The 23,235-nt window shown below is 39.0% G+C and overlaps 2 protein-coding genes across 2 annotated transcripts in view; both read left to right on the top strand.

Annotated features, from left to right (window-relative positions):
- Positions 1 to 23,235, top strand: part of LOC137580004 (uncharacterized) — a 119,580-nt gene that overhangs the window by 57,712 nt on the left and 38,633 nt on the right. The window lies entirely within an intron of this gene.
- On the top strand, positions 15,287 to 18,455 carry LOC137579905 (peritrophin-44). The gene is made up of 2 exons (XM_068293776.1): positions 15,287 to 15,431; positions 17,410 to 18,455. The coding sequence occupies exons 1-2, from the start codon at positions 15,287 to 15,289 to the stop codon at positions 18,453 to 18,455; spliced, it is 1,191 nt and encodes a 396-aa protein (XP_068149877.1).

The raw sequence follows: 23,235 nt of genomic DNA, 5'->3' as shown, positions 1-23,235 counted from the left end.
GACCTCTTGTGCTAGAAAGTTCTTACTTAAGATGTCTGCAAAAGGAAATTTAATATTTTGGTCAAATTTTTGAGCTCCTCTTTGAACTTTTATTGTCGTTATGCGTTTAGAATTTCTGCTGCAAAATGTTTGATAAAGGTGCAAGCATAAGGATTCTTTTTTCTGGTCTGTCTGTCTCTGTTTCTCTCTCTCTTCAATTACTTTTTCTTATTCTTTAATTAAGGAGAACGGTCAGAACGGTCTAAAATGAGATATACAAAATAGAAGCAAATTAAAACATTATCTATAATCATTTTAATAATCTTGATCAAGTACTTAACACACCATAAACGTAATTAAACGATCATGATGAGTAAAGTTGGTTAGAAAAAGGGGAATGGTTACGGGAGGACGTTGAAAACTTCCAGTTAAGATTTTTGGTTTGACCTTAGTTGGTGGTACAAGTATACATAATTCATGGCCACTAAATATATTCAGGGCCAGCGCCCCAATTAAGACACTTTCATGTCTGAGGGGTTTGCCTAACCCCAACCTTGGTTGGCGTGAACATTGAAAAGTTTTTGCAGATCTTTGTCCCATTCTGCCCCAATAGCAACGCTTAAAAGTTGTCGCCCTCACCGAAATAAAAGTTTCTTGTGTCGCAGAATTTATAACGAAGATGTAGAAAACCGTTTCCATCTTACGTTACACCATTAAAAATTAATGCAATATTTTGGTTCCGGGCTAGTTAGTCCCTTCTCGGTATCGCCGGGCACTTCCACCCATCCTGAGGCATGTCACGTTGGTTGTGTGGGATACACGAACCAAACTGGCATAATTAACAAACAGTCAGCATATGGATTAAAGTAAAGCTTTTGCCACCAAGGCCCGGCCTGGACCTTACAATTTAGCCATTCTGGTCTAGAGGTCTTTTTTGGGAGAGAATGTGGCACGTAAACATAATTAGAGGCACATTTAAAAGGTCGTTAAACGCCGCAAACAATGGGACCCTTCCAATCTACCTACCTACCAACCAGCCAACCAACCTCCCATCTTCTTTCTAACCCCGAGATACAGCAACAACTTACGCGTATTTGCATCTGTCCCCTGACTTTGTGTGCCGTCTGCTTGCATGACACTGGCAAAGTGTCCTACGAAGGACAAAGGACGACCAACATGTAAATACCATTAGCTGTCTCTATATCTTGTCCAGAAGTGGGGTGTAGAAGTGGAGAATGCTAAAATGGTAAAGGCAAAATGGGGAAAATGGCAACTGGGCGGCTAAGCTAAGGTGCACTTAAAAATGTTGTCAACGACTTGACATTGTTGTTTCAAGAGCGCAAAGAAAAATATGACTTTGCAGCTAACTGGGGTATATGTAGAAATAATGGCCCAAAGACACAGCAGTTACTAGTTAGCAAGCTGTCTACGTGAGCTCTGCAAACAAGTTACAAACATACATACATATAAGACCAGGGACAAGCCATTCCCTAGTTGTATGTAGTAGTCATTAAAATGACTCTACATCGAAGTATTACCTCATTTTAAATGATGAATCAAATACATGTACATACATAAGTCCTTTTGGCACATCTAGGCGGCAGTTTGCCTACATTTTAAAGCCGCTGCACAACAATTCTTATCGGCCATATTCGTTCGCTTGATTTCTGTTTTGTTTCTTATAAAAGATAAAAATATAATACCTTATCTATAATTATTTACATTTTATGTAGGTATTATCTGTTTTACAATTGTTGTGGAATTGGTCGTGAGTGATGACTCTTTCGGATGGTTAAAAGAGGAAAAAATAGAGCTTTGCTTGTTAACCCTTTCACTCTTGTGTACGAAAACGTCTCTGCGATTGATCTGTAATAAATACTGAAACATACAGTCAGATAGTGTTGCCAGAGGCCAAATTTCGGATACTAGAAATTGCTTGCTCTTTAAATCTTTGTTCGCACTATTTTCAAGAAACGAAAATATTGTTAAGTTTACAATATTTCTTGATTTTATAGAAGAATATAGCGATTATTTGGCTACCAGGACGGCCAAATATCGCGCCAAATAAAAAATTGCGTTTGACAACACGGAAATCTAGCTTTAGCCGATTTTTCCACTTTTCAACACTGGAATATCGAGTAGCTTAAGTATATATTTACCTTTTCCCCTTCTACCAAATAAATTGCATTTTCCATGACATGCCATTAAGTAGAAATTTTATTATTCTATCGACAAGGGAATTTTTTTTTTTTTTTAATGTTCGAAATTCATTTTAACGGTAACATTTTGGCCTTAGGATTGCTATCTACATATATAATCCTGCAGCCCCAACAAGAATTGTGGACCCATTCGATATATTTGATACTATCAGCGCTCAGCACTAACGATAACGACAAAAACTATCGATTGTGGCTTAGAAAATTTGAAATCGATACTTCGATGGGGCTCTAGAGCTCTAGAGCATTACATTTTTTTCTCTTTCGAGCATTAAGACGTGCTGTCTTAAATTATTTTACTTAATAATTATTTGAAGTTTATTGGTTTGCCGATGTTTTAATATTACCAACAACACACAGTAATTAAAAGGATTGGCATTTTCATAGTTGAAGTTTTCTTTTTTTTTTCCTTTAAGCGCCATAAACAAAAATGACTCTACATTTGGCCCATCTAGGCGGCAGTTTGCCTACATTTTAAAGCCGCTGCACAACAATTCATATCGACCATATTCGTTCGCTTAATTTCCGTTTTGTGTCTCATTAAAGATAAGAATATAATAATACCGCTTTGGTTGGTCTTTTAGATAATTGTGACCTTAAAGTGACAATAAAAAAAGAAAAAAATAGAGCTTTGCTTGTTAAATAATTTTCCTTAATAATTATTTGAAGTTTATTGGTTTGCCGATGTTTTAATATTACCAACAACACACAGTAATTAAAAGGATTGGCATTTTCATAGTTGAAGTTTTCGTTTTTTTTTCCTTTAAGCGCCATAAACAAAAATGACTCTACATTTGGCCCATCTAGGCGGCAGTTTGCCTACATTTTAAAGCCGTTCGCTTGATATCCGTTTTGTGTCTCATTAAAGATAAGAATATAATACCATATAATACCGCTTTGATTGGTCTTTTAGATGATTGCGACCTTAAAGTGACAATAAAAAAAAAAAAAAAAATAGAAATGCTTGTTAAATAATTTTCCTTAATAATTATTTGAAGTTTATTGGTTTGCCGATGTTTTAATATTACCAACAACACACAGTAATTAAAAGGATTGGCAATGTCATAGTTGAAGTTTTCTTTTTTTTCCTTTAAACGCCACAAACCATGATCTGTGGTTTTAAACAAATATTCCGGTTTAAGAAATCAGCAAGCAGCATTCAATTACGGGGCTGTGAAATTAAGTGTTGAGAGATAGACTTTAAGGCAATTTTATAATTAAATAATATGCTTTTTAACACTGATAAGTGTCGAGTTCGCACTCGAAATTGTTTAATGTGTAGGCCAGAAGCATGATAAGTTTTCCACCAGCCCTAGAAGTGCCCCATCTTCAACGTATACTCAAAAAGAAACCTTTCTGGCCTCTTAGTCTACAATTTCTAATGTTTGCAACAAAAAACTCCCGACCGAACGTGGTTCCACACAAAATTTCATGAGCAGCATTTATGACGCTAGATGCGAACGTTGTCGATGTTAGATACCTTGGACTACTACGCCGCGCACTCGTCCTTTGTCCTTGTCCTTCTCGTCTTGGTCCACTTCTTTACGTGTAAGAGCGAAATTGGCACACACCGAGTGCAAACTGTTACACATTCCACCTCCAAGCATGGCTCCATGCTCCCTCTTTAGTCTCCACTTGGCATGGCCCTATAGCAGCGAGTGGCCATTAACGCTTTTTTATCTGTTCATAAATTTTAATTTTGCCAAAATACTCCAAGTACGTGCTCTGCCCACCCCAGAGGCCAGTGTCAGTGGGACAGAGACTAAGACGGCGACAAAGGAATAGCGGGGCGAGGCAGAGACTTTACCATTCAACTTGAAGCGAAGCTACCATAATTCTTCCTGTTTCCCTCACCCCCTGCTTCGTGCAGTCTGCTCTTCCAGCCAATTGTTGTTGGCGAGAAATATGACTTTGGCCATTGCCGCTACCTCAGCCTCCGACTTTGCTTTTGCAGTTTTCCGTCTTGGCAACCTTTTTTCTGCAAGTGGTAAGCTTATTTCTGCCAGCGGAGCCATCAGCGGAACGCCGAGCTTGCGGGTTGTTTATCGTTCTTTGCATCTCATTGAGCTTGCTCCATGCCCCGAGCCAGGCATCAACCCACCCATCCACCCGTTTGGCTCGGGTCGTCTACATGGACATGGATCCGCCTTTGCCTTTTGCATTTCATTTTTTCTTTGTTCCTTTTTTGCTTCTTAAACATTTTGCTTTCCTTCTTTTGACTTCCTTTTTCCCGAGTTTTATTTTTCCATTGCATATTTAACCTAATTAAAATGAGTTATACGAGCCAGGTGAAGAGACCAAGTTAATCCTTGACCTGCTTGACTTCTTTGCGGGTCTATATTTGCTTTCGCCACAAGGCGCAAAAGAGAGCTTCGATTTAATTGACCACATTTCCCATATAAGTTTAAAAAGAATTTAAATACATATGAATGTTATCTTAATGACAGCGTTCTTGAAGCATTCCATACGGTCATAATAACCAAAGAGGACTTTCTCTCTTTTTAGGTTAATCTAATCGCTTGACTACTTACATACATGGCGATGTATTAATTCACACAAAAAATGCGCTAATCACCTAATTGGGCTTTTATTTAAAATTTCTAAGCGGTATTTCTCATTGTCAAAGAATTTTTTTAAAGACTATCGACGGTCACTTAAGATATGTATTCCCCTAGCTTAATTCTCTCCATCTAGGTTATTAAAATTATTACTTTAATTTTTCGTTCATTGGTAAGAATATCCAATTTCCGAACATTTAGACCTTGTTCTTGAGTTGTTTTATTTATTTTCTGTACATGTACATATGTATTTTTATGGATCGATACAGTCTGTTTTTGTTTGAATCAGGCCGCTCAAGCAGCAAGTAAAAATGCGTGAATTATTTTAGTAATACATACATATGTAAACCAAACACCCGAAACTATCGGACATGCACAACCATCGATAGTTCCTATGCTCGATACTACTCAACCATCGATTGTTTATCAAGTAGCCATTGAGAAATTTGATCGAAAATTGTATAAATACTGGGACAACTCACAGATTTTCTCATTCGGTTACTTCCTTCTGTTCGGACAACAACTGAATCAAATTTTCCTTATTTTTACAAAGATTTAAAATGATCTCTTTTAAAATTGATTGTTTTCCTATTTTAAAATATTTTTACCTTGAACCATTGGGACTACTTTTGAGTAAAATAATTTTCCTTAGTCGTAAATTGTAATTCTTAATGTAAAGGCCTGTAAGCATCATACAATCCGTGCGGTTCAGATCCATCAGCATCGCCAGCAGTCTCTCCTTTCACATGCTGCACATTGCTTTGGCTGCACGGCAGGTGGTAATGGTTTTCCCCCGTTCTTTTGTTGCATTGCTAGAAGCGATTTCAAGTTTACTTGATAGCGAAGCTAGGGAGATTGGAACGTTTTTAATGTTTTCAATGGGTAGCTCTGCCTTTGTCAGTCTGTTTTCAGGTTCGTTGCCATCGATTAGTAAATTCATAACCTTTTTAGTGATGTGTAGAGCTCGACACGGCACCGCAGCTCTTCAGGACAGTCTTGGAACGGATGTTGGCCGACCACATGGGTCGACGTTAACTCCAAAGAATCGCTCACGATTGACAATTACTTTTTTAACCATGTCACTATGGGTAAAAATGCCGAATTTTCGGCATTAATTGTCCCTGAAGAGATAGAAGCCTGAAATTTATTATGTATATTAGTATGAGTTTTTAGTAATTTCGGATTTTGAAATTGGCCACGCCCACACCTCCGCCCTTTTTTAAAAATTTATTTTAATATTAAAATTAATATTGTTGCTTACATATTCGTTGTGTATATGCTATGTTAATTATATTATAACCTATATATATATTATATATATATTTTATTAAACATTAAATATATTTATGTACTTAGATGTTTAAGGCTAGTTTTGATTCATTTAGATTGCTAGAAAAAACAAAATAGATTAGCAGAGGTCAATGAAATATTTTTTCAATTTGCTTTTCTTACCTGGGCAAATGCTTCAACTTATTCATTATCTTCTTCTTCTGATTCTTCTTCTTCCAACTCAATACAATTAACTTCAATGTCTTCATCATCCTGGGAATCATATTCCTCTTCTTGGCTTTCTGTTGAAACAGCATTCTTTCCAAGTGTCTTAGAAGATTCGTAAGAATGTTCCTCTAAAAGTTCAAGAACTTCTGTGGGTATTTTCTTCTTCCTATTTGCTTTAGCTCGTGCTTTTAAATTAAGGCTTGAAATAAGTGGGTCAGATGAGTCAAGTGCTCTGTTGAATACATCACTTATATTTTCCAACCGGCTGCACTTTCTAGCATGTGATTTTCGATCGTTTTTATAAATTTTATTTCGAGCTTCAGAAGCGTTTTCTCCCAAAACTCCAACCGGAAGTATACAGGTGTCCATTATTTGATGACCATGCACCAAAATTTTGTGTATAGTTGGAGGCATTGGATACCAAAAATATTTGCCTAAATACATGTTAAATGTCTTCTCACATAGATCCTTAAACTTTCTGGAGTTCACTTTATACTCGCAAGAGATAGCAATTAATATTATATAAAAGTTTTTAAGAATTTCCTTATCAAAACTTAAAATGCTTGAGAAAGTATTAACATTTTCAAAAGCTCTTCGTGCTGTATTGCCATCATTTGTATTCCCACTTCCATTTTGTTTGGGACTGTCCACATTAAGACCCATTTCATTCCAAAGCCTTTTTGGATGTACTGTTTTCGTTGACTTATTTCTTCCTTTTCAGATCCCTTAACACGCCATTTTTTTATTTCTAATCGGTATGATATTTTCAATACAAACTCCAGAAATCTAATCCATGCATGTAGAGGGCTAATTCCATATTGCAGACTTTTGGAATTAACAGCAAATATTCCTGATTTGAAGTCAAAGGTCTTTAGCACTTGACTTGGCTTTGCTCCACATAATGGGCATACTTGGCATGAATTCGTACCAGTTAACACGTTTAAAACTTTTCCGTCAATTAACGTCATGTGGGGCTTATAATCAACGAGGATCCTTTTTCTTTGAAAATATACAAATGACTTTGAAGATTTTTTATCTGTTCATCCAAATTAGATTTTTCTTGTAGTATGAGTTCGGTTGTTTCCTTAATAAACTGAAGTTTTAATGGCCGACAAAATCTTACAGATTGTGGAGTAGAATTACGCCAAATGACTTCATTGAACTCATCAACCAATTGTAATGGGATCATCGTTGTAACAAATAGTGAATGGTCTAATCCGATAAGGTCATTTTCCTGAAATTTCTGTTTGTAAATGCCTTGTCCAGTAGAACCATCGAAGCCGTAGCTTAACATCAATGTACAACGTGAAGAATTGGATATTTCAAGAACGTCTTGCTGCATCTCCAGAATACGATCCACTGTGTGGTTTAATAAATTTTGAAACGGGACTTCCACTTTAGTTTCTGAGTACATGATTTCTTCGGGTCTACATTTCAGCTTACTTTCTCTCACTTTTGCGTAAGGTGGATAAATGTCACATCCTTGCTGTTTGTTAAGGGCCTTGATGCTCAGGTATTGCTGTTTAGTCAATCCGTTTTCAATCAGAAAAGCTAATGCTTTATCAACACTTAGTGGCAATGGGTCACGTTTCTCCAGTTTTTTTTAATCTCACTTAAATTCTTGTTGCTTATGGCTTTTTTCAGAACAAAGGATGTATCTGTCTCTTTTAATTTTTTTGACGAAAGCAATGCGGCATGTATTAAAAGAGGAGTCGAGTTGTCGTTCTGTGAAGCAAGTTCAGATGCTAATTTCCGTTTTAAACGAGGACCTGCATCGTTATAGTTTAAATGCTTTCGACCTGCTCTTTCAAGTTTTCTATCACTCGAAGTAACTTTGATACTTGACTCCAGCCAACGTGTGTGCTTTGTTTTAAAGCGTTCCACCATCCGATTGCATTTTGGCAAATTATATTTGATGAATTTGACGAATTGTTTTACTTTAAGCTTAATTACATTTTGTTGATCCACCGATAGATTTTCCTGACCTATTTGCTGCACAATATAGTTTTGAACAGCGTTTTCTTCGCGACTGTTGCTGTTCCACACTTCCAACAAAATGGAATGGCAGAACTCGTGTGTAACTGCAACATGTCGATTATTTCGAAAAGGGGCAAATATGAGAAGTATTGTCTTTTCAGTATTGGATTAGTCGAAGATTAGTGTACAACCTGTTATTTATACATTTTCTAACCTTTTCTCGCTTCAAAAGTTAGGTCTGACGAAACACACAAACAAGTTTTAGTTTTGATCTATAAATACACATAGCAACACATTGGACAATTGGACAATAAATAACAAAAACTACAAAATCTACACAAACATCTCATTTTACATACCTTCGTTGATTTTTTCCATGATAAAACTTTTTCACAAATGCAAATACTTTTGTTTTGTTTACTTTGAAAGTCAAAGAAGCTTTCCCGCGTTTTTTTCGATAACCAATGCAACCCTCAAACAGCTGACTTTGAATAAGCGTAAAACATTAAGGGAACTCCCTAAAAATTTTTAAAAATAATTTTTACACTTATTGGAATGTTTTTAATTAGAAACAAATAAAAAAAATCAGATTTTTCAAAAAAAAAAATTTTTAATTTATGCCAAAATTTTGGGAATTTTACCCAATGTGCATGTGGCAAATTATCCTTAAAATTGGTTTTCAAAACTAAAATTGAGATTGGAACGTTTTTAATGTTTTCAATGGGTAGCCCTGCCTTTGTCAGTCTGTTTTCCGGTTTGTTGCCATCGATTAGTAAATTCATAACCTTTTTAGTGATGTGTAGAGCTCGACACGGCACCGCAGCTCTTCAGGACAGTCTTGGAACGGATGTTGGCCGACCACATGGGTCGACGTTAACTCCAAAGAATCGCTCACGATTGACAATTACTTTTTTAACCATGTGGCAAATTATCCTTAAAATTGGTTTTCAAAACTAAAATTGAAGTTGATAATTTTTGCAAAATGTGAACTGCGATTTGTAAATGACTTAGAGTTGCTTTAAATTGAAAGCTATTTACATATTTAAAATTTTCAGCTTAAGCTACATACATTTTCCCTGTTTATCGAAATTTCTGAGTGTGAAAACCTCTTTTGTTTTGGGGTTTTCCGTTGTGATTGTGACGGGTTCATGTACGAGTCAAATAAAAATACTTATAAAATAAACGTTTATAAAGAAAGTTTTAGATATTGTTTGTTTTTCCAACAAAGAAATTTTGAAAATCGGCTGGAAGGTATTGCTGACAATACCGCGCTCCACTCAACGTTGTCGAAGGCACCCTTAAAGTCCACGAAAAGACCCAACACGTATACCGCCTGGTTGGCGGCAACCCTGGTGCCAGGTGCCAGGCATCCTCAACACAGCGTCCAGGTCGAAAGCCGAATTGCCATCTATTTCCTTCCGGAAGCACCTCTTACATTCGATTCACCATGATCCCTTCTAGCACCTTGCCAAACACTGGCAGCAAGCAGATGCCCCGATAGGAAGCTGGATCACTCCATTCCTTGTCGGGGCCCTTGACGATCGCCACTACTCTCGGGCATTTCCACTCAAGGGGAAAATATCCCTCTGCCACACAGCGAGATAACAACGCTGTTATGTGCCCGGGGATAGCACGCCATACTGCCTTGCAGATACCACCTGTGATGCCGTCCAGTCCGGGAGAGCGCCTGCTCTTCAACCGGGCGACGCATACTCCGATCTCGAAGGCTTCGAGAGCCGGTGTAGCTCCGCTTGGAATGGCAATGTCGTCACTCGCTGCCGCAACTGGAAAGAATTTACGGAGGAGAAGACTCGCGCAGTCGTGCCAGGTTACGACCGGCCTGTCATCCTCGCGAAGGCATCCCAACTCTGTGGACCGCTTTCGTCCTCGGCAAATCTTGTATGCATGCCATGGGTCATCCCTGTGGTCTCCAACGAAGTTCCGCCAATGATCCTCCTTCGTCTTCAGGATGAGATTCTCAAACTCGCGGACAGCCGTCCGCAGATGAGTTGCCAAAAACTGCGTAGATTCGTTCCCTCTGCATCCTGGAGCCTCCGCCTAAGTCTCCTGACTTCATGACGTTTTGTACTCAGTTCAGTGGTCCACCACTTCACCTTTCCAGCGGCTCGCGACGTTCTGCGAACTAACACCCTGTCGCACGACCACATTTCCCATATAAGTTTAAAAAGAATTTAAATACATATGAATGTTATCTTAATGACAGCGTTCTTGAGGCATTCCATACGGTCATAATAACCAAAGAGGACTTTCTCTCTTTTTAGGTTAATCTAATCGCTTGACTACTTACATACATGGCGATGTATTAATTCACACAAAAAATGCGCTAATCACCTAATTGGGCTTTTATTTAAAATTTCTAAGCGGTATTTCTCATTGTCAAAGAATTTTTTTAAAGACTATCGACGGTCACTTAAGATATGTATTCCCCTAGCTTAATTCTCTCCATCTAGGTTATTAAAATTATTACTTTAATTTTTCGTTCATTGGTAAGAATATCCAATTTCCGAACATTTAGACCTTGTTCTTGAGTTGTTTTATTTATTTTCTGTACATGTACATATGTATTTTTATGGATCGATACAGTCTGTTTTTGTTTGAATCAGGCCGCTCAAGCAGCAAGTAAAAATGCGTGAATTATTTTAGTAATACATACATATGTAAACCAAACACCCGAAACTATCGGACATGCACAACCATCGATAGTTCCTATGCTCGATACTACTCAACCATCGATTGTTTATCAAGTAGCCATTGAGAAATTTGATCGAAAATTGTATAAATACTGGGACAACTCACAGATTTTCTCATTCGGTTACTTCCTTCTGTTCGGACAACAACTGAATCAAATTTTCCTTATTTTTACAAAGATTAAAATTGATTGTTTTCCTATTTTAAAATATTTTTACCTTGAACCATTGGGACTACTTTTGAGTAAAATAATTTTCCTTAGTCGTAAATTGTAATTCTTAATGTAAAGGCCTGTAAGCATCATACAATCCGTGCGGTTCAGATCCATCAGCATCGCCAGCAGTCTCTCCTTTCACATGCTGCACATTGCTTTGGCTGCACGGCAGGTGGTAATGGTTTTCCCCCGTTCTTTTGTTGCATTGCTAGAAGCGATTTCAAGTTTACTTGATAGCGAAGCTAGGGAGATTGGAACGTTTTTAATGTTTTCAATGGGTAGCTCTGCCTTTGTCAGTCTGTTTTCAGGTTCGTTGCCATCGATTAGTAAATTCATAACCTTTTTAGTGATGTGTAGAGCTCGACACGGCACCGCAGCTCTTCAGGACAGTCTTGGAACGGATGTTGGCCGACCACATGGGTCGACGTTAACTCCAAAGAATCGCTCACGATTGACAATTACTTTTTTAACCATGTGGCAAATTATCCTTAAAATTGGTTTTCAAAACTAAAATTGAGATTGGAACGTTTTTAATGTTTTCAATGGGTAGCCCTGCCTTTGTCAGTCTGTTTTCCGGTTTGTTGCCATCGATTAGTAAATTCATAACCTTTTTAGTGATGTGTAGAGCTCGACACGGCACCGCAGCTCTTCAGGACAGTCTTGGAACGGATGTTGGCCGACCACATGGGTCGACGTTAACTCCAAAGAATCGCTCACGATTGACAATTACTTTTTTAACCATGTGGCAAATTATCCTTAAAATTGGTTTTCAAAACTAAAATTGAGATTGGAACGTTTTTAATGTTTTCAATGGGTAGCCCTGCCTTTGTCAGTCTGTTTTCCGGTTTGTTGCCATCGATTAGTAAATTCATAACCTTTTTAGTGATGTGTAGAGCTCGACACGGCACCGCAGCTCTTCAGGACAGTCTTGGAACGGATGTTGGCCGACCACATGGGTCGACGTTAACTCCAAAGAATCGCTCACGATTGACAATTACTTTTTTAACCATGTGGCAAATTATCCTTAAAATTGGTTTTCAAAACTAAAATTGAAGTTGATAATTTTTGCAAAATGTGAACTGCGATTTGTAAATGACTTAGAGTTGCTTTAAATTGAAAGCTATTTACATATTTAAAATTTTCAGCTTAAGCTACATACATTTTCCCTGTTTATCGAAATTTCTGAGTGTGAAAACCTCTTTTGTTTTGGGGTTTTCCGTTGTGATTGTGACGGGTTCATGTACGAGTCAAATAAAAATACTTATAAAATAAACGTGTATAAAGTTTCAGATATTGTTTGTTTTTCCAACAAAGAAATTTTGAAAATCGGCTGGAAGGTATTGCTGACAATACCGCGCTCCACTCAACGTTGTCGAAGGCACCCTTAAAGTCCACGAAAAGACCCAACACGTATACCGCCTGGTTGGCGGCAACCCTGGTGCCAGGTGCCAGGCATCCTCAACACAGCGTCCAGGTCGAAAGCCGAATTGCCATCTATTTCCTTCCGGAAGCACCTCTTACATTCGATTCACCATGATCCCTTCTAGCACCTTGCCAAACACTGGCAGCAAGCAGATGCCCCGATAGGAAGCTGGATCACTCCATTCCTTGTCGGGGCCCTTGACGATCGCCACTACTCTCGGGCATTTCCACTCAAGGGGAAAATATCCCTCTGCCACACAGCGAGATAACAACGCTGTTATGTGCCCGGGGATAGCACGCCATACTGCCTTGCAGATACCACCTGTGATGCCGTCCAGTCCGGGAGAGCGCCTGCTCTTCAACCGGGCGACGCATACTCCGATCTCGAAGGCTTCGAGAGCCGGTGTAGCTCCGCTTGGAATGGCAATGTCGTCACTCGCTGCCGCAACTGGAAAGAATTTACGGAGGAGAAGACTCGCGCAGTCGTGCCAGGTTACGACCGGCCTGTCATCCTCGCGAAGGCATCCCAACTCTGTGGACCGCTTTCGTCCTCGGCAAATCTTGTATGCATGCCATGGGTCATCCCTGTGGTCTCCAACGAAGTTCCGCCAATGATCCTCCTTCGTCTTCAGGATGAGATTCTCAAACTCGCGGACAGCCGTCCGCAGATGAGTTGCCAAAAACTGCGTAGATTCGTTCCCTCTGCATCCTGGAGCCTCCGCCTAAGTCTCCTGACTTCATGACGTTTTGTACTCAGTTCAGTGGTCCACCACTTCACCTTTCCAGCGGCTCGCGACTTCCTCTACCAGTACGGAGTCAAACAAACGCCAGTTAGCATTTCTGAGCTTTCAGGACGGCACAGGAGCAAGTGTGCTCTCAACTGTGTCTGGGGAAGGTGTCACCACAACGGTGATCCCCGAATCCAATCCTCTAGCTGCTCACCCCATCTGTAGTTCAGCTGGCCACGATAGCTATCGTAGCGTTTACTGAACCACATCGGAGATATAGCATTCGAATCTAGGCAGAGGATGACCGGAGTACTGCTCGCCAGTAGCAGTATGGTATCCATGTACTGAAAGACGCTTGTCAACTCAGCATGCACATGGCAGTACAGTGAGATCAGGTAAATCGATCCGAATATACCCGTAATCCTCACGCATACTCCAGCCTCGGTGATTAATGATTCGACCGGCAGGCAGATGGCATCTGGATCGTCGATGATGACGGCGGAGAATTTCTTCGGGGTCTGAACGCACGTTTGTTTAGACTTCCAGGTTGCTTTAAATGAAAAGCTGAACAATAGCAACACGTTCTGTTAGTGCTTCATGATTAGAATTGTACAGAAATGATGCTTCAATTTCAATTTCGTTTTAAATGTTGGTGAATATTACATACATAATCTTAATATGGGCTTTCAAATGCCACTTTTCGGATACAGCTGATTAACAAATACGTCGGCTGTTTGAACCATTTGTTCGCACATATTCCTCGAGTTCATAATCGAGTACGGTTCAGGATGCAATATGCCGCTGCCAGGGCAAAGCAGGCGAACATTCCTCGATTTTACGGAACCAAGTTCTGTACAAAAATAATCTGACTTACATACATATGTATGTACATATGTCCATGATGAAATAAGTACAAGGTGGCGCTGCTCACGACGAGGTCTTATTTCAGTTGTCGTTCGACTTTGTCGTCAGCTGTCAGTTGTCGGTTTACTTATTTCATCATTCATACGACCGTATGATTTGCCGACGGGACCACCTTGTACTTGTTTCACCATGCATGTGTCCATCTTGTTCAAACTTGAACGCCAAAATGAAAACCACAGACAGGCAAGACTATGATCCAAAAAATAGCGTTTACCAACACTTAATATCGTTTAATAACACTAATAGCGTTTACCAACACTTAATATCGTTTACTAGCACTAATAGCGTTTACCAACACTTAGTATCGTTTACTAACACTAATAGCGTTTATCAACACTTAATTGTGGGTATCAACACTAAACTATTTTCGCACTCACAATCGACATCTTTCGTAATTCTGTTTCTTGGCATTCGAATAAGGAAATTAGCCCATTCAAATGAAAAAGCTGAAGGCTTGGACATACCTACTTACTTAGATCTCAGATGTGAGATCGGATAGCAGATATTTTGGGGTCGGACAGGCCAGGAAGATACATACTCAACAAGTGGAGAACCAGTGGTAAAAACAAACAATGGCCCAGATATGTATGTAATCTAATGAATTTATGTGCGTCCTTGGTGCAAGAAGGTGCAAAACGGAGCCCAGACACACAAACTACGGAAAGGAAGAGCACAGAGAGTGAAAGAGGCAAATGCAAAAAGACTCTAACTGAAAGCACTTAAGCCCATAAAATATTCAAGCCGTGAACATGTGGAAAAAATTACAAAAGAAAAAATAAAGAAATGGCAGTCCAGGCAAGGACACGCAAACATGATACAAATACAAGAGAAGTGAGAAAAGTGAAGAGGAGAGGAGACCAGGAATAGTCAGTCAGTTGAGTCGCACAATTTGCCATTGCCGTTGCGTGTTGTGGGCCTGGGGAATAGGCCAACAGGCAGAGCCCTGGCGCAGATACGGGTACAGGGTTGGGAACAGAGCAGGCAGCCAGAGAATGGTAGCAGATCCAGTCACTGATTGAAAAGAAAATTACGGGCAAGTAGTTGGCCGGGTTTGGTCGCCAGATGGTCTCGACGACAACGAAAACGTTGACGACTACAACGACGACGTTGCTGATGTTGATGCTGATGCTGATGAGAGAAGCGGCCATAAATGTCGGTGCGGGAAAGGTTAAGGGAAACGGAAGCGCACGGCGCCGCTGCGGAAGTGGTAAAAGCAACAAAGCGAGACCCAAAGTGGCCCAGTCTATGGCATGGCCTGACATGGCATGCCATTTGCATGGCCGCCACCTCTACAATCACCACCACCACATAGACACATCCCTTCAGGCAATCCACCCATCCATTCAACCACCTACCCACCCACTCACTCGCTCAAAGGCTGGCAACTGTTTTTCTGCTTCAGCAAGCTTCTGTAGGTTAGCTAGCTACCGTGGAACTAATTAATAACTTTACTCAGCAATTATAAAATCGAATTGTTCATATTATATGTATGTGTTAGTAATTGAATGGAATCTAAAAGGTTCTCCAATAATATTTTGTCTATTGCGTTCCTTAAATGTTAACAACGATTTGTCCCCATGCAATCGCGTGGCCCATTGTATTAGAGCACAACCTCTTGAGATAACTCTACGCTATCTGTTCTGGCAGATAGCACGTTAAGGATATTAAGTATGTCCTTAAGCATAAAATGTCAATAAATGCATCCAACCGATGCTAAGCAGTTTACATTGCCTGCCAACATGATGGCGACAAGCCACTCAAAGTGAACCCCCAAGACCCACTTCCTCAGACATGTTTTTTATCTTCTTCTTTTTCTGTTTTCTATTCCTAGTCTTGCTTTGGTTCCAGTTCCTCAGCACAATTCAGCTCAGTTTCTTGCATAAGGACATCGCGAACAATGCAGAAAAAGGATGTATGCATCTCATATTTTTTGATATACCTACATAGATAAGCGATTTTTTGACATTTGAAGCCAGTCGCCATTTTATTATATATATATCTCTCTCTCCCTCTCTTTTTCACTTTCTCTCAACCTTTTTTGTACGTGTGTGTATGTGTGTGTGTGTGTGTGTGTGTGTGCGGGCGGGCTAACTGGATTTTCAAGTCGCTTAGTCGTTGTGAGCCAACAAAATGCAATTCTTTGTCGTTTAACTAATGTAAAAAAAGCAACGTATCAACTGACAGCAAATGTGCTAAGGATAATGTGATGAACCTTTAGTAAAATGGATGATAGGACATATATTAACTGTCTTCAAAAGAACAAACTTGCACTTAAAGCAAATAACAAAAAAAAAAGGGATACAACTTTAAGGACTTAGAATAATAAATGGTGGAAGCATATTCAAAAGGGGAAATTCATTTTCCTATATAGAAACCAAAAGGCCGACAGCCTTCTTTGGCGATGCCGGCAAAATTCATTTACCTAATCTTGCAGGTCCTGGCCTTACTCTTTCCCTGCCTATTGGTGTCAAAGTTATAGACTAAAAATTTGAATATTTGCACAAGCCAGAGTAAAGCGGCCCTTTTAGTAACCAATTTGACAGCTATCTGATATTGTCATCTGCTTAAGTTTGAACTAACATACATATAATAAATAATAATAAAGTTATTGATAAAAGTTACTCTATTTGATCGATCGTTTCTGTGGAAGCGAATTCAAAACTATTACTTATGAATAAAATTTCCAACACGTTTTGGAACACAAATTATTTCCACAGAGTTCTAAATATGAAGTAATACTTGATTTTAAAACATTCCCAGAAAGTATTTTTTTCTTTTATCTTAATAGATAAATTGTTTCCTTTGAGAATATCAACAAAAACCTTTACCTAAAATTCCAATGAAAACTAAGCTGTGAGAAGATCTTACTTAGCACTGTAGGAGAACTTAAGTTCTCCAATCTTTAAGGAAATTTGTTTCATGTTCTCACTATCTCTTTAATTGCTGTTACATATTCAATCTTTGTTATAAAGCAGTGTCTATTTTTTGTTTTTGTTTTTTGTGGGTCACCTTATCTTAAGTTTCTTTAAATGAAGCAATGAAAATGTGGCATGAAATGTTTCATGTTATCAAAACTGTTTTTAGTCTGCATTGGCTTCTGGGTGGAGATGGTACTCAAAGTCATATTGATAGGTAAAGCAGTCTGAAACTGACAGATGCATGATTCTAAAATCCATTGACTGCAGCTTCCATGGACACAAAATTACTTGCTTTTCTCACACTAATCATCTCTGGCATAAGTTGCTACACGATGCAAGATTTATGTTACTATTGGCCTGGCCCTGGATATATAGGCGATCCCACCGACTGTCGGAAGTGGGGTTACTGTCAGGATAATCATCTTCTGGCTCATGGCCATTGTTCTGCTAATCAACTCTATAATTTTCGAGATGGGACCTGTAGAAAGGCAAGTGAAGTGAATTGCGAAGCCAAACAAGAGGATATTTGCCTTCATTTGCAGCCAGATGATTATGTGGCTGATTTTTCGAATTGTAGCATATATAGAAGGTGTAACGAAGATTGGAATGATGAGAGAAAACACTTTCAGTGTCAGGCAGGTGAACTCTTTAGCAATCAGCTGCAGAAATGTGTTAATGTTACAGACAACAAAAGGTGTCCCCAGGCTCCAGATATTTGCTCAAAGATTCAGAATGGAAGTCGTATGCGAGATGCCATGGATTGCAGGAATTATCGTCTGTGTATAAATGGCATTGGACAGCAAAAGCGTTGTTCAGCTGGACGATACTTTAATCCCCATACAGCACGTTGTCAATCAATCCGTCCAGAGCACTGCTTCGACTTTGACAATGAGTACATTTCTTATCCTCCACCAGAGACTGATGTCTATGTCTGCTCGAAATACTATCGCAACGATCGTTTTCCGGGGCCACAACTTTTCTCTGATGCCCTTACTTGTTACGGGTACTACATATGTAAGTCTCAGTTTGATGTGGGCGTATGGCATAGTTGTCCCTCGGGCTTACATTTTCAATGGTGGAGCCAAAAGTGTGCCCCAGCCCATACTTACAGTTGCCCCTATGATCGTTGCGCTAATCTGAATATATCCATCGTTAGTCTCATTAACACAGGGTGCACAGAATATACTTTATGCTATAATGATCAATCGACGCATTTAGAAAAATGTCCCACGGATTATCCATATTTCAATGAAGTCACTGGATATTGTGGAAATGAATTTCCGAATTATGCAGTTTGCTATATGAATGGTTAAGTCAAGACTAAAAAATAGTTAATCAAATAAAAATACGTTAATTATCCATCAGTGTTTGATGGCTTTTTGAAAATGTGTTGTAATAAATTCGAATAAAGATACAAAATATACCAAAGACATTGATCGCTTGTAAAATAAAGAAGTTGGAATAACAGACAGAGAGAAATTGATGCATAAAATATAGATTAAAAGATGGGCAAACTAATACAGATACATAGTTATGGATAAGATGAATATCTAAATATAATAGACATGCCTGAGTATAACTATTGCACCTAGATATATGTTTCATACATAGTTGCGCTCAGTTTTGAGCCCATTTTAACTAACATGGTACATGCTTTCATTTGGCTTAGGGTATTTAAAGGTCGTTCTTTCTGTTGACTTACAATGTAACTTTCTTGTTTGTTTTCCGAATCGATATGCCCATAAATTAATGGTTTATGCATCAGCTGTCTGCCTGTAACAACACAAGTATGCCCGAAACCAGACCCGGACCCACCTCGGTAAGCCCAAACGCCACGGCCCCTTTTTGGCGTCCTCCTTCTTTCTGTTTACCAGGCATCTCTGCGCCATCTCGAACAGCAACTCAAGGATGGATGATGGCAAACGATGAGACTGAAACAAAAAAAAAAATAACAAAAAACAAGTCTGCGTCGGAGACAAGATTTATGCTTAGCCAATATTTTCTAGCGCTGACTCAAAAATTTGTTCGTTTTAACTTCGTTGTGAGCAAAAATGAGAACCCAAAAATTTGCCTCGTGCAAGTAAAGGGCGGCAAACTTGGCTTAAGACTAAGTAAAGGTAAATTATAAGGTATCAAATGGTAAACTTAAACGATTTACTTTGGTCTTAACTCGGTGTAATTGGATTGGATTTGCCAACTGTAACTTGCCATTAATTTCTGCTTTTAGGTTTTTTTTTTTTTTGGCTCTTTCCCGTTTACCACTTGCCACTTGAACACGCCCATTTTTAAGGCAATTAAGCAATTTTCCATTTGGCCGTAAATCAAACGCCCATCGATACAAACTAATTTTAAGCCCATTGACTAAAAGTACACCTCCCTCGAAGGAAAAAGAGAGAGAGGGAGGAAGGGTGGGCGTGGCACTTTTTGGGTGCTCGCCGAAGGCTTTGCCGTGGGTGACCGTTCAAAAAACCGCAAAACAATAAATTTAAATTTTCTGCTGCCGCCACAAAAAACTTTTTAACTGTGTGCTGCAAACTACAACCAAAGGACTGTCTGAGTGTGTGTGTGTGTGTGTTTGACAGTCACGCAAATAAATGAACGGAAACGGAAACGGTTTGGTGGCTGCTCCTCCTGCTAGTGGTAGGCTGATGGGAAGGCGTTCCCGATGATAAATAACGTAATTTCTTTATAACTTTTCATTCAAAAATGCTCGCTACTTTCAACTGCTCTTGTTGCGCTGCTTCTGCTGCTTCTGCTGCTGCTGCTGCGGCTGCTACTGCGGCTGCTTCTGCTTGTTGTTAAGTAAAATAAATTGCAATTTCATGTAATAAAAGTCAATCATCATAATTCAATGGCAAATGGCGTGTTGTATTGTTGAATAAGCCATGGCAAGCAAAGAGAAGCAGCAGCTGGACCGATTTTGTCTGTCATGCAAAATTATACAAATATTTGTGGAATTGGATCTGACAATGGTGAGATAAGCAAAGATGATAAAAGAAATAATAGAATGCGAGCAAAAGAGACAGATAGATGGAGAGAGAAAGACTGCGAAAGCTTTAGAATTTCATCTTCTTCCAATGCAAAGTCATAGCTAAAGAATTAGAGCTATACAAATCATTTAGAGATTCGATTAACCTACTTTTTAATTACAATAAAAAGTAATTAAATTTGGGTACCCATCCCTTGCAAAATGAATATATTCACTTAGGTTAAGAGTGTGTCTTTCCGTACTTCTGGTTGGCATGAAAACTTCATCATATAGAATGATCGATCGAACCTTTTGAACCTGATAAGGTATACTCTTGATCATAGCCGATAGACGAGTTGATACAGCTTAGTTCGACTATTTCTCTATATCTCTCTGTATGAATAGACTTTGTAATATATGTTTGCTGTGCAACTTGTAATGTAATGTGACATATCAAATATGGCCCAGAGTTAAATACATATACTTTATTTGGTAGGAAAATTAAACATTTTGACACAAAATTGCAAGGGTATACAATCTTCAGCACTGTCGTAGTTAACGCAGGGCACTCTTGTGTTTATTTTTCAACTCTCAAGTGCTTTCCCTTTTTTTTCATAGTTTAATCTGATGAAATTTTCGTAAATTGAAAATGCCATCATTAACATGCTCAATATCCTGTCGGCTTTATGTCCTTCCCCTTTTTTATTCTTTTTTAATTATCAATCAAATTGAGAATGAACTGGCTTAAATGACTCGCGACAAGGATTGAACCTCGGCTTAATCTCGTCAACTTTAATCAACTTCTGTTAAAGTCATTGGCTTTCTGTTTCCTTTATTTTCTCATTATAAAGGAACAGAACAAAAAAATACAGGAAAATAATTAAAATTTCATTTAAGCGGTGCATATACTCCATCTGCATATCTCTTTCTCACTCTTTCTCTCGCTCTATCTCTCTCTTTCTATCTGAATCCAGTCCATCCGCACACAGCCTTGGTATTTACTGATGGGCTAGAGTCGGGTAATGGGGTGCGAACTGTGAGGAATCCTGGATAGCGTGCGGCGTTGGCCATCAACCGCAGACCGCGCTGCCGCATTCCAGTGTTAAGGACTTCTTTTGATGACAGTGCAACCGGTTGGCTAGCAGGTCTCGGTCCTGTAGGTGGGGCAGCGGTAGGGAGCGGCCTTACCAAGCAATTATTATCCTTGACTTTCATTCTGCGGGCTCCCACATACACAATGCAATAGCAGCAACGACCCAAGTACCCAAGGCCAGAATCTAGCCTTTGTCTACCATCGCCCTGCAGGCCAGTTGTTGAATCTTTCCCCTCTCTGTTTCTCTATCTCGGCCGATTCTTCTCGTTCTAGCTTTTATCTTCTAGCTTGTCAGAAGAGGTTGACTCCTTTCGGAGTTTCGCTTTTCTTAGCCATCCTGTGCACAAACCACACCCTTATTGTCCTTGTCCGCCTGCCCTCTTTCGCCCTCTTCTGACTGCCTTGGTTGGTTACTTGTGTTCGTTCATCTGCTGTGGTTTATGTCCTTCGTTGTTGACATTTAGTTGACATACACACAAACACGCACACCCACACACAAACACACACATAACACAGGCATCCTTGTTTGTTCTATGTTAGCCATGAGCGAAACCAGACATTTTTCCTCTAAAGGGGTAAATATTATTTCCAACATTGATACACTACGACCTGCTGGCAATCGATGGCTATCGTGATCGTAAAAATAATCGGTTTAAATACCAAAACGCGATAGTTTTCAACAGGATTGTGTATTAAGGCGAATTAATAACAATTTGAGAAGATGCCTAATTCAAAACTTGTTATTAATTTTAGAAATTTAAAATATTTTACTGCCATTTTCACAAAATCTTTTGGGGTTAGGGGAATGGGCCATTCACCCCCTTTATGGTAACGCCCCTGATGTTGCGTCTTGTAGGTCTCCGTTCTGCTCTACTACCATGCACTTGCTGTGGTGTAAACAATTTTTTGAAAGGTTATTTCTCTTGCAACAGCCGCGGTCTGCACTTTGTTCCGTTTTGCACTTCATTTGCCCGACAGAGTCCTTCGTAGCAGTAAATTCTGTTTACTCTGTTCGTTGTCGTTGTTGCATCGCCCGGACAGCTATTTGTTATGTCATTTGACTGACTGAAACCGTTGACATTTATCCAGCAACAGCATCACCACCAGATATCCAGACAACCAGACATCCAGATCTAGCCAAGCTGCAAATATAGTTTGGTTAGCTGCTCAACTCTGGCTTTGAGATATTAAATCGCTCCAAAGGGGATTTCGATTTGTTGCTTAGTCTTGAATGCCTTTATTTATGCTTTCGTGAATAGCAATTCAAAGGGTCAACTCAACTCAAAAGACAAAGGGCAAACATGAATGCCTGTTCATTAACTTGCAGAGTGGATTTATTGAGGCAACAGTTTAATTTATTCGCATATAAGAATTGCAAGAATTTTATAGAAATTTACATTAAGATTGAGAAAATATTCAATCATATATAGATTGCAGATCAAATATATTTATTGAATGCTATTAGTTATTAAATATTTGAAAATATACTCATTAATAATGACGAAATGATAGAAATCTTTCTGCGATGCTTATATAGTTCACTTAAACAGCTCAGACTTAAACCTTAAATATTAATATTCGTTGTTGGACTTTATAAATACTGATACCTGGATTTAAATGGTTAACCCAATTTTATGTTTTCAAAATTTACATAATTTTGTGGAGCCTTCCTTCTCTCACACCCTAAAGTTCTCATTTGAAACGAGAAGGATTGTCTGAGGATAACATAAACCAGAGGGCCGGGACTAACTTCGTCCGCGCCGAAGTTTGTATACCCTTGCAACTTTGTATATGTCATATAAACGATGTATATAGATGAAATTTGGCATAGCCTTTAACATTTTTATCGAAAGTAACAAAGTTATTGAAAATAATTTACTGTTTTCGACCGATTGTTCCTATGGGAGCTATTTGAAATAGTGATCCGAGAGGACAAGATGACAAGATGAATCCGAGATACATAGCGAAGGGGCACTGCAAGCAGTATATATGTACGTAGGTGCTATTTCAACTCTGTAGATCACGCGAACTG

The sequence above is a fragment of the Drosophila tropicalis genome, unplaced genomic scaffold (genome assembly GCF_018151085.1).
Source record: "Drosophila tropicalis isolate 14030-0801.00 unplaced genomic scaffold, ASM1815108v1 contig_805, whole genome shotgun sequence".
NCBI classification, from domain to species: domain Eukaryota; kingdom Metazoa; phylum Arthropoda; class Insecta; order Diptera; family Drosophilidae; genus Drosophila; species Drosophila tropicalis.
Note: the sequence above shows the minus strand (reverse complement) of the source record. Positions and strands in the feature narration are given on the sequence as shown.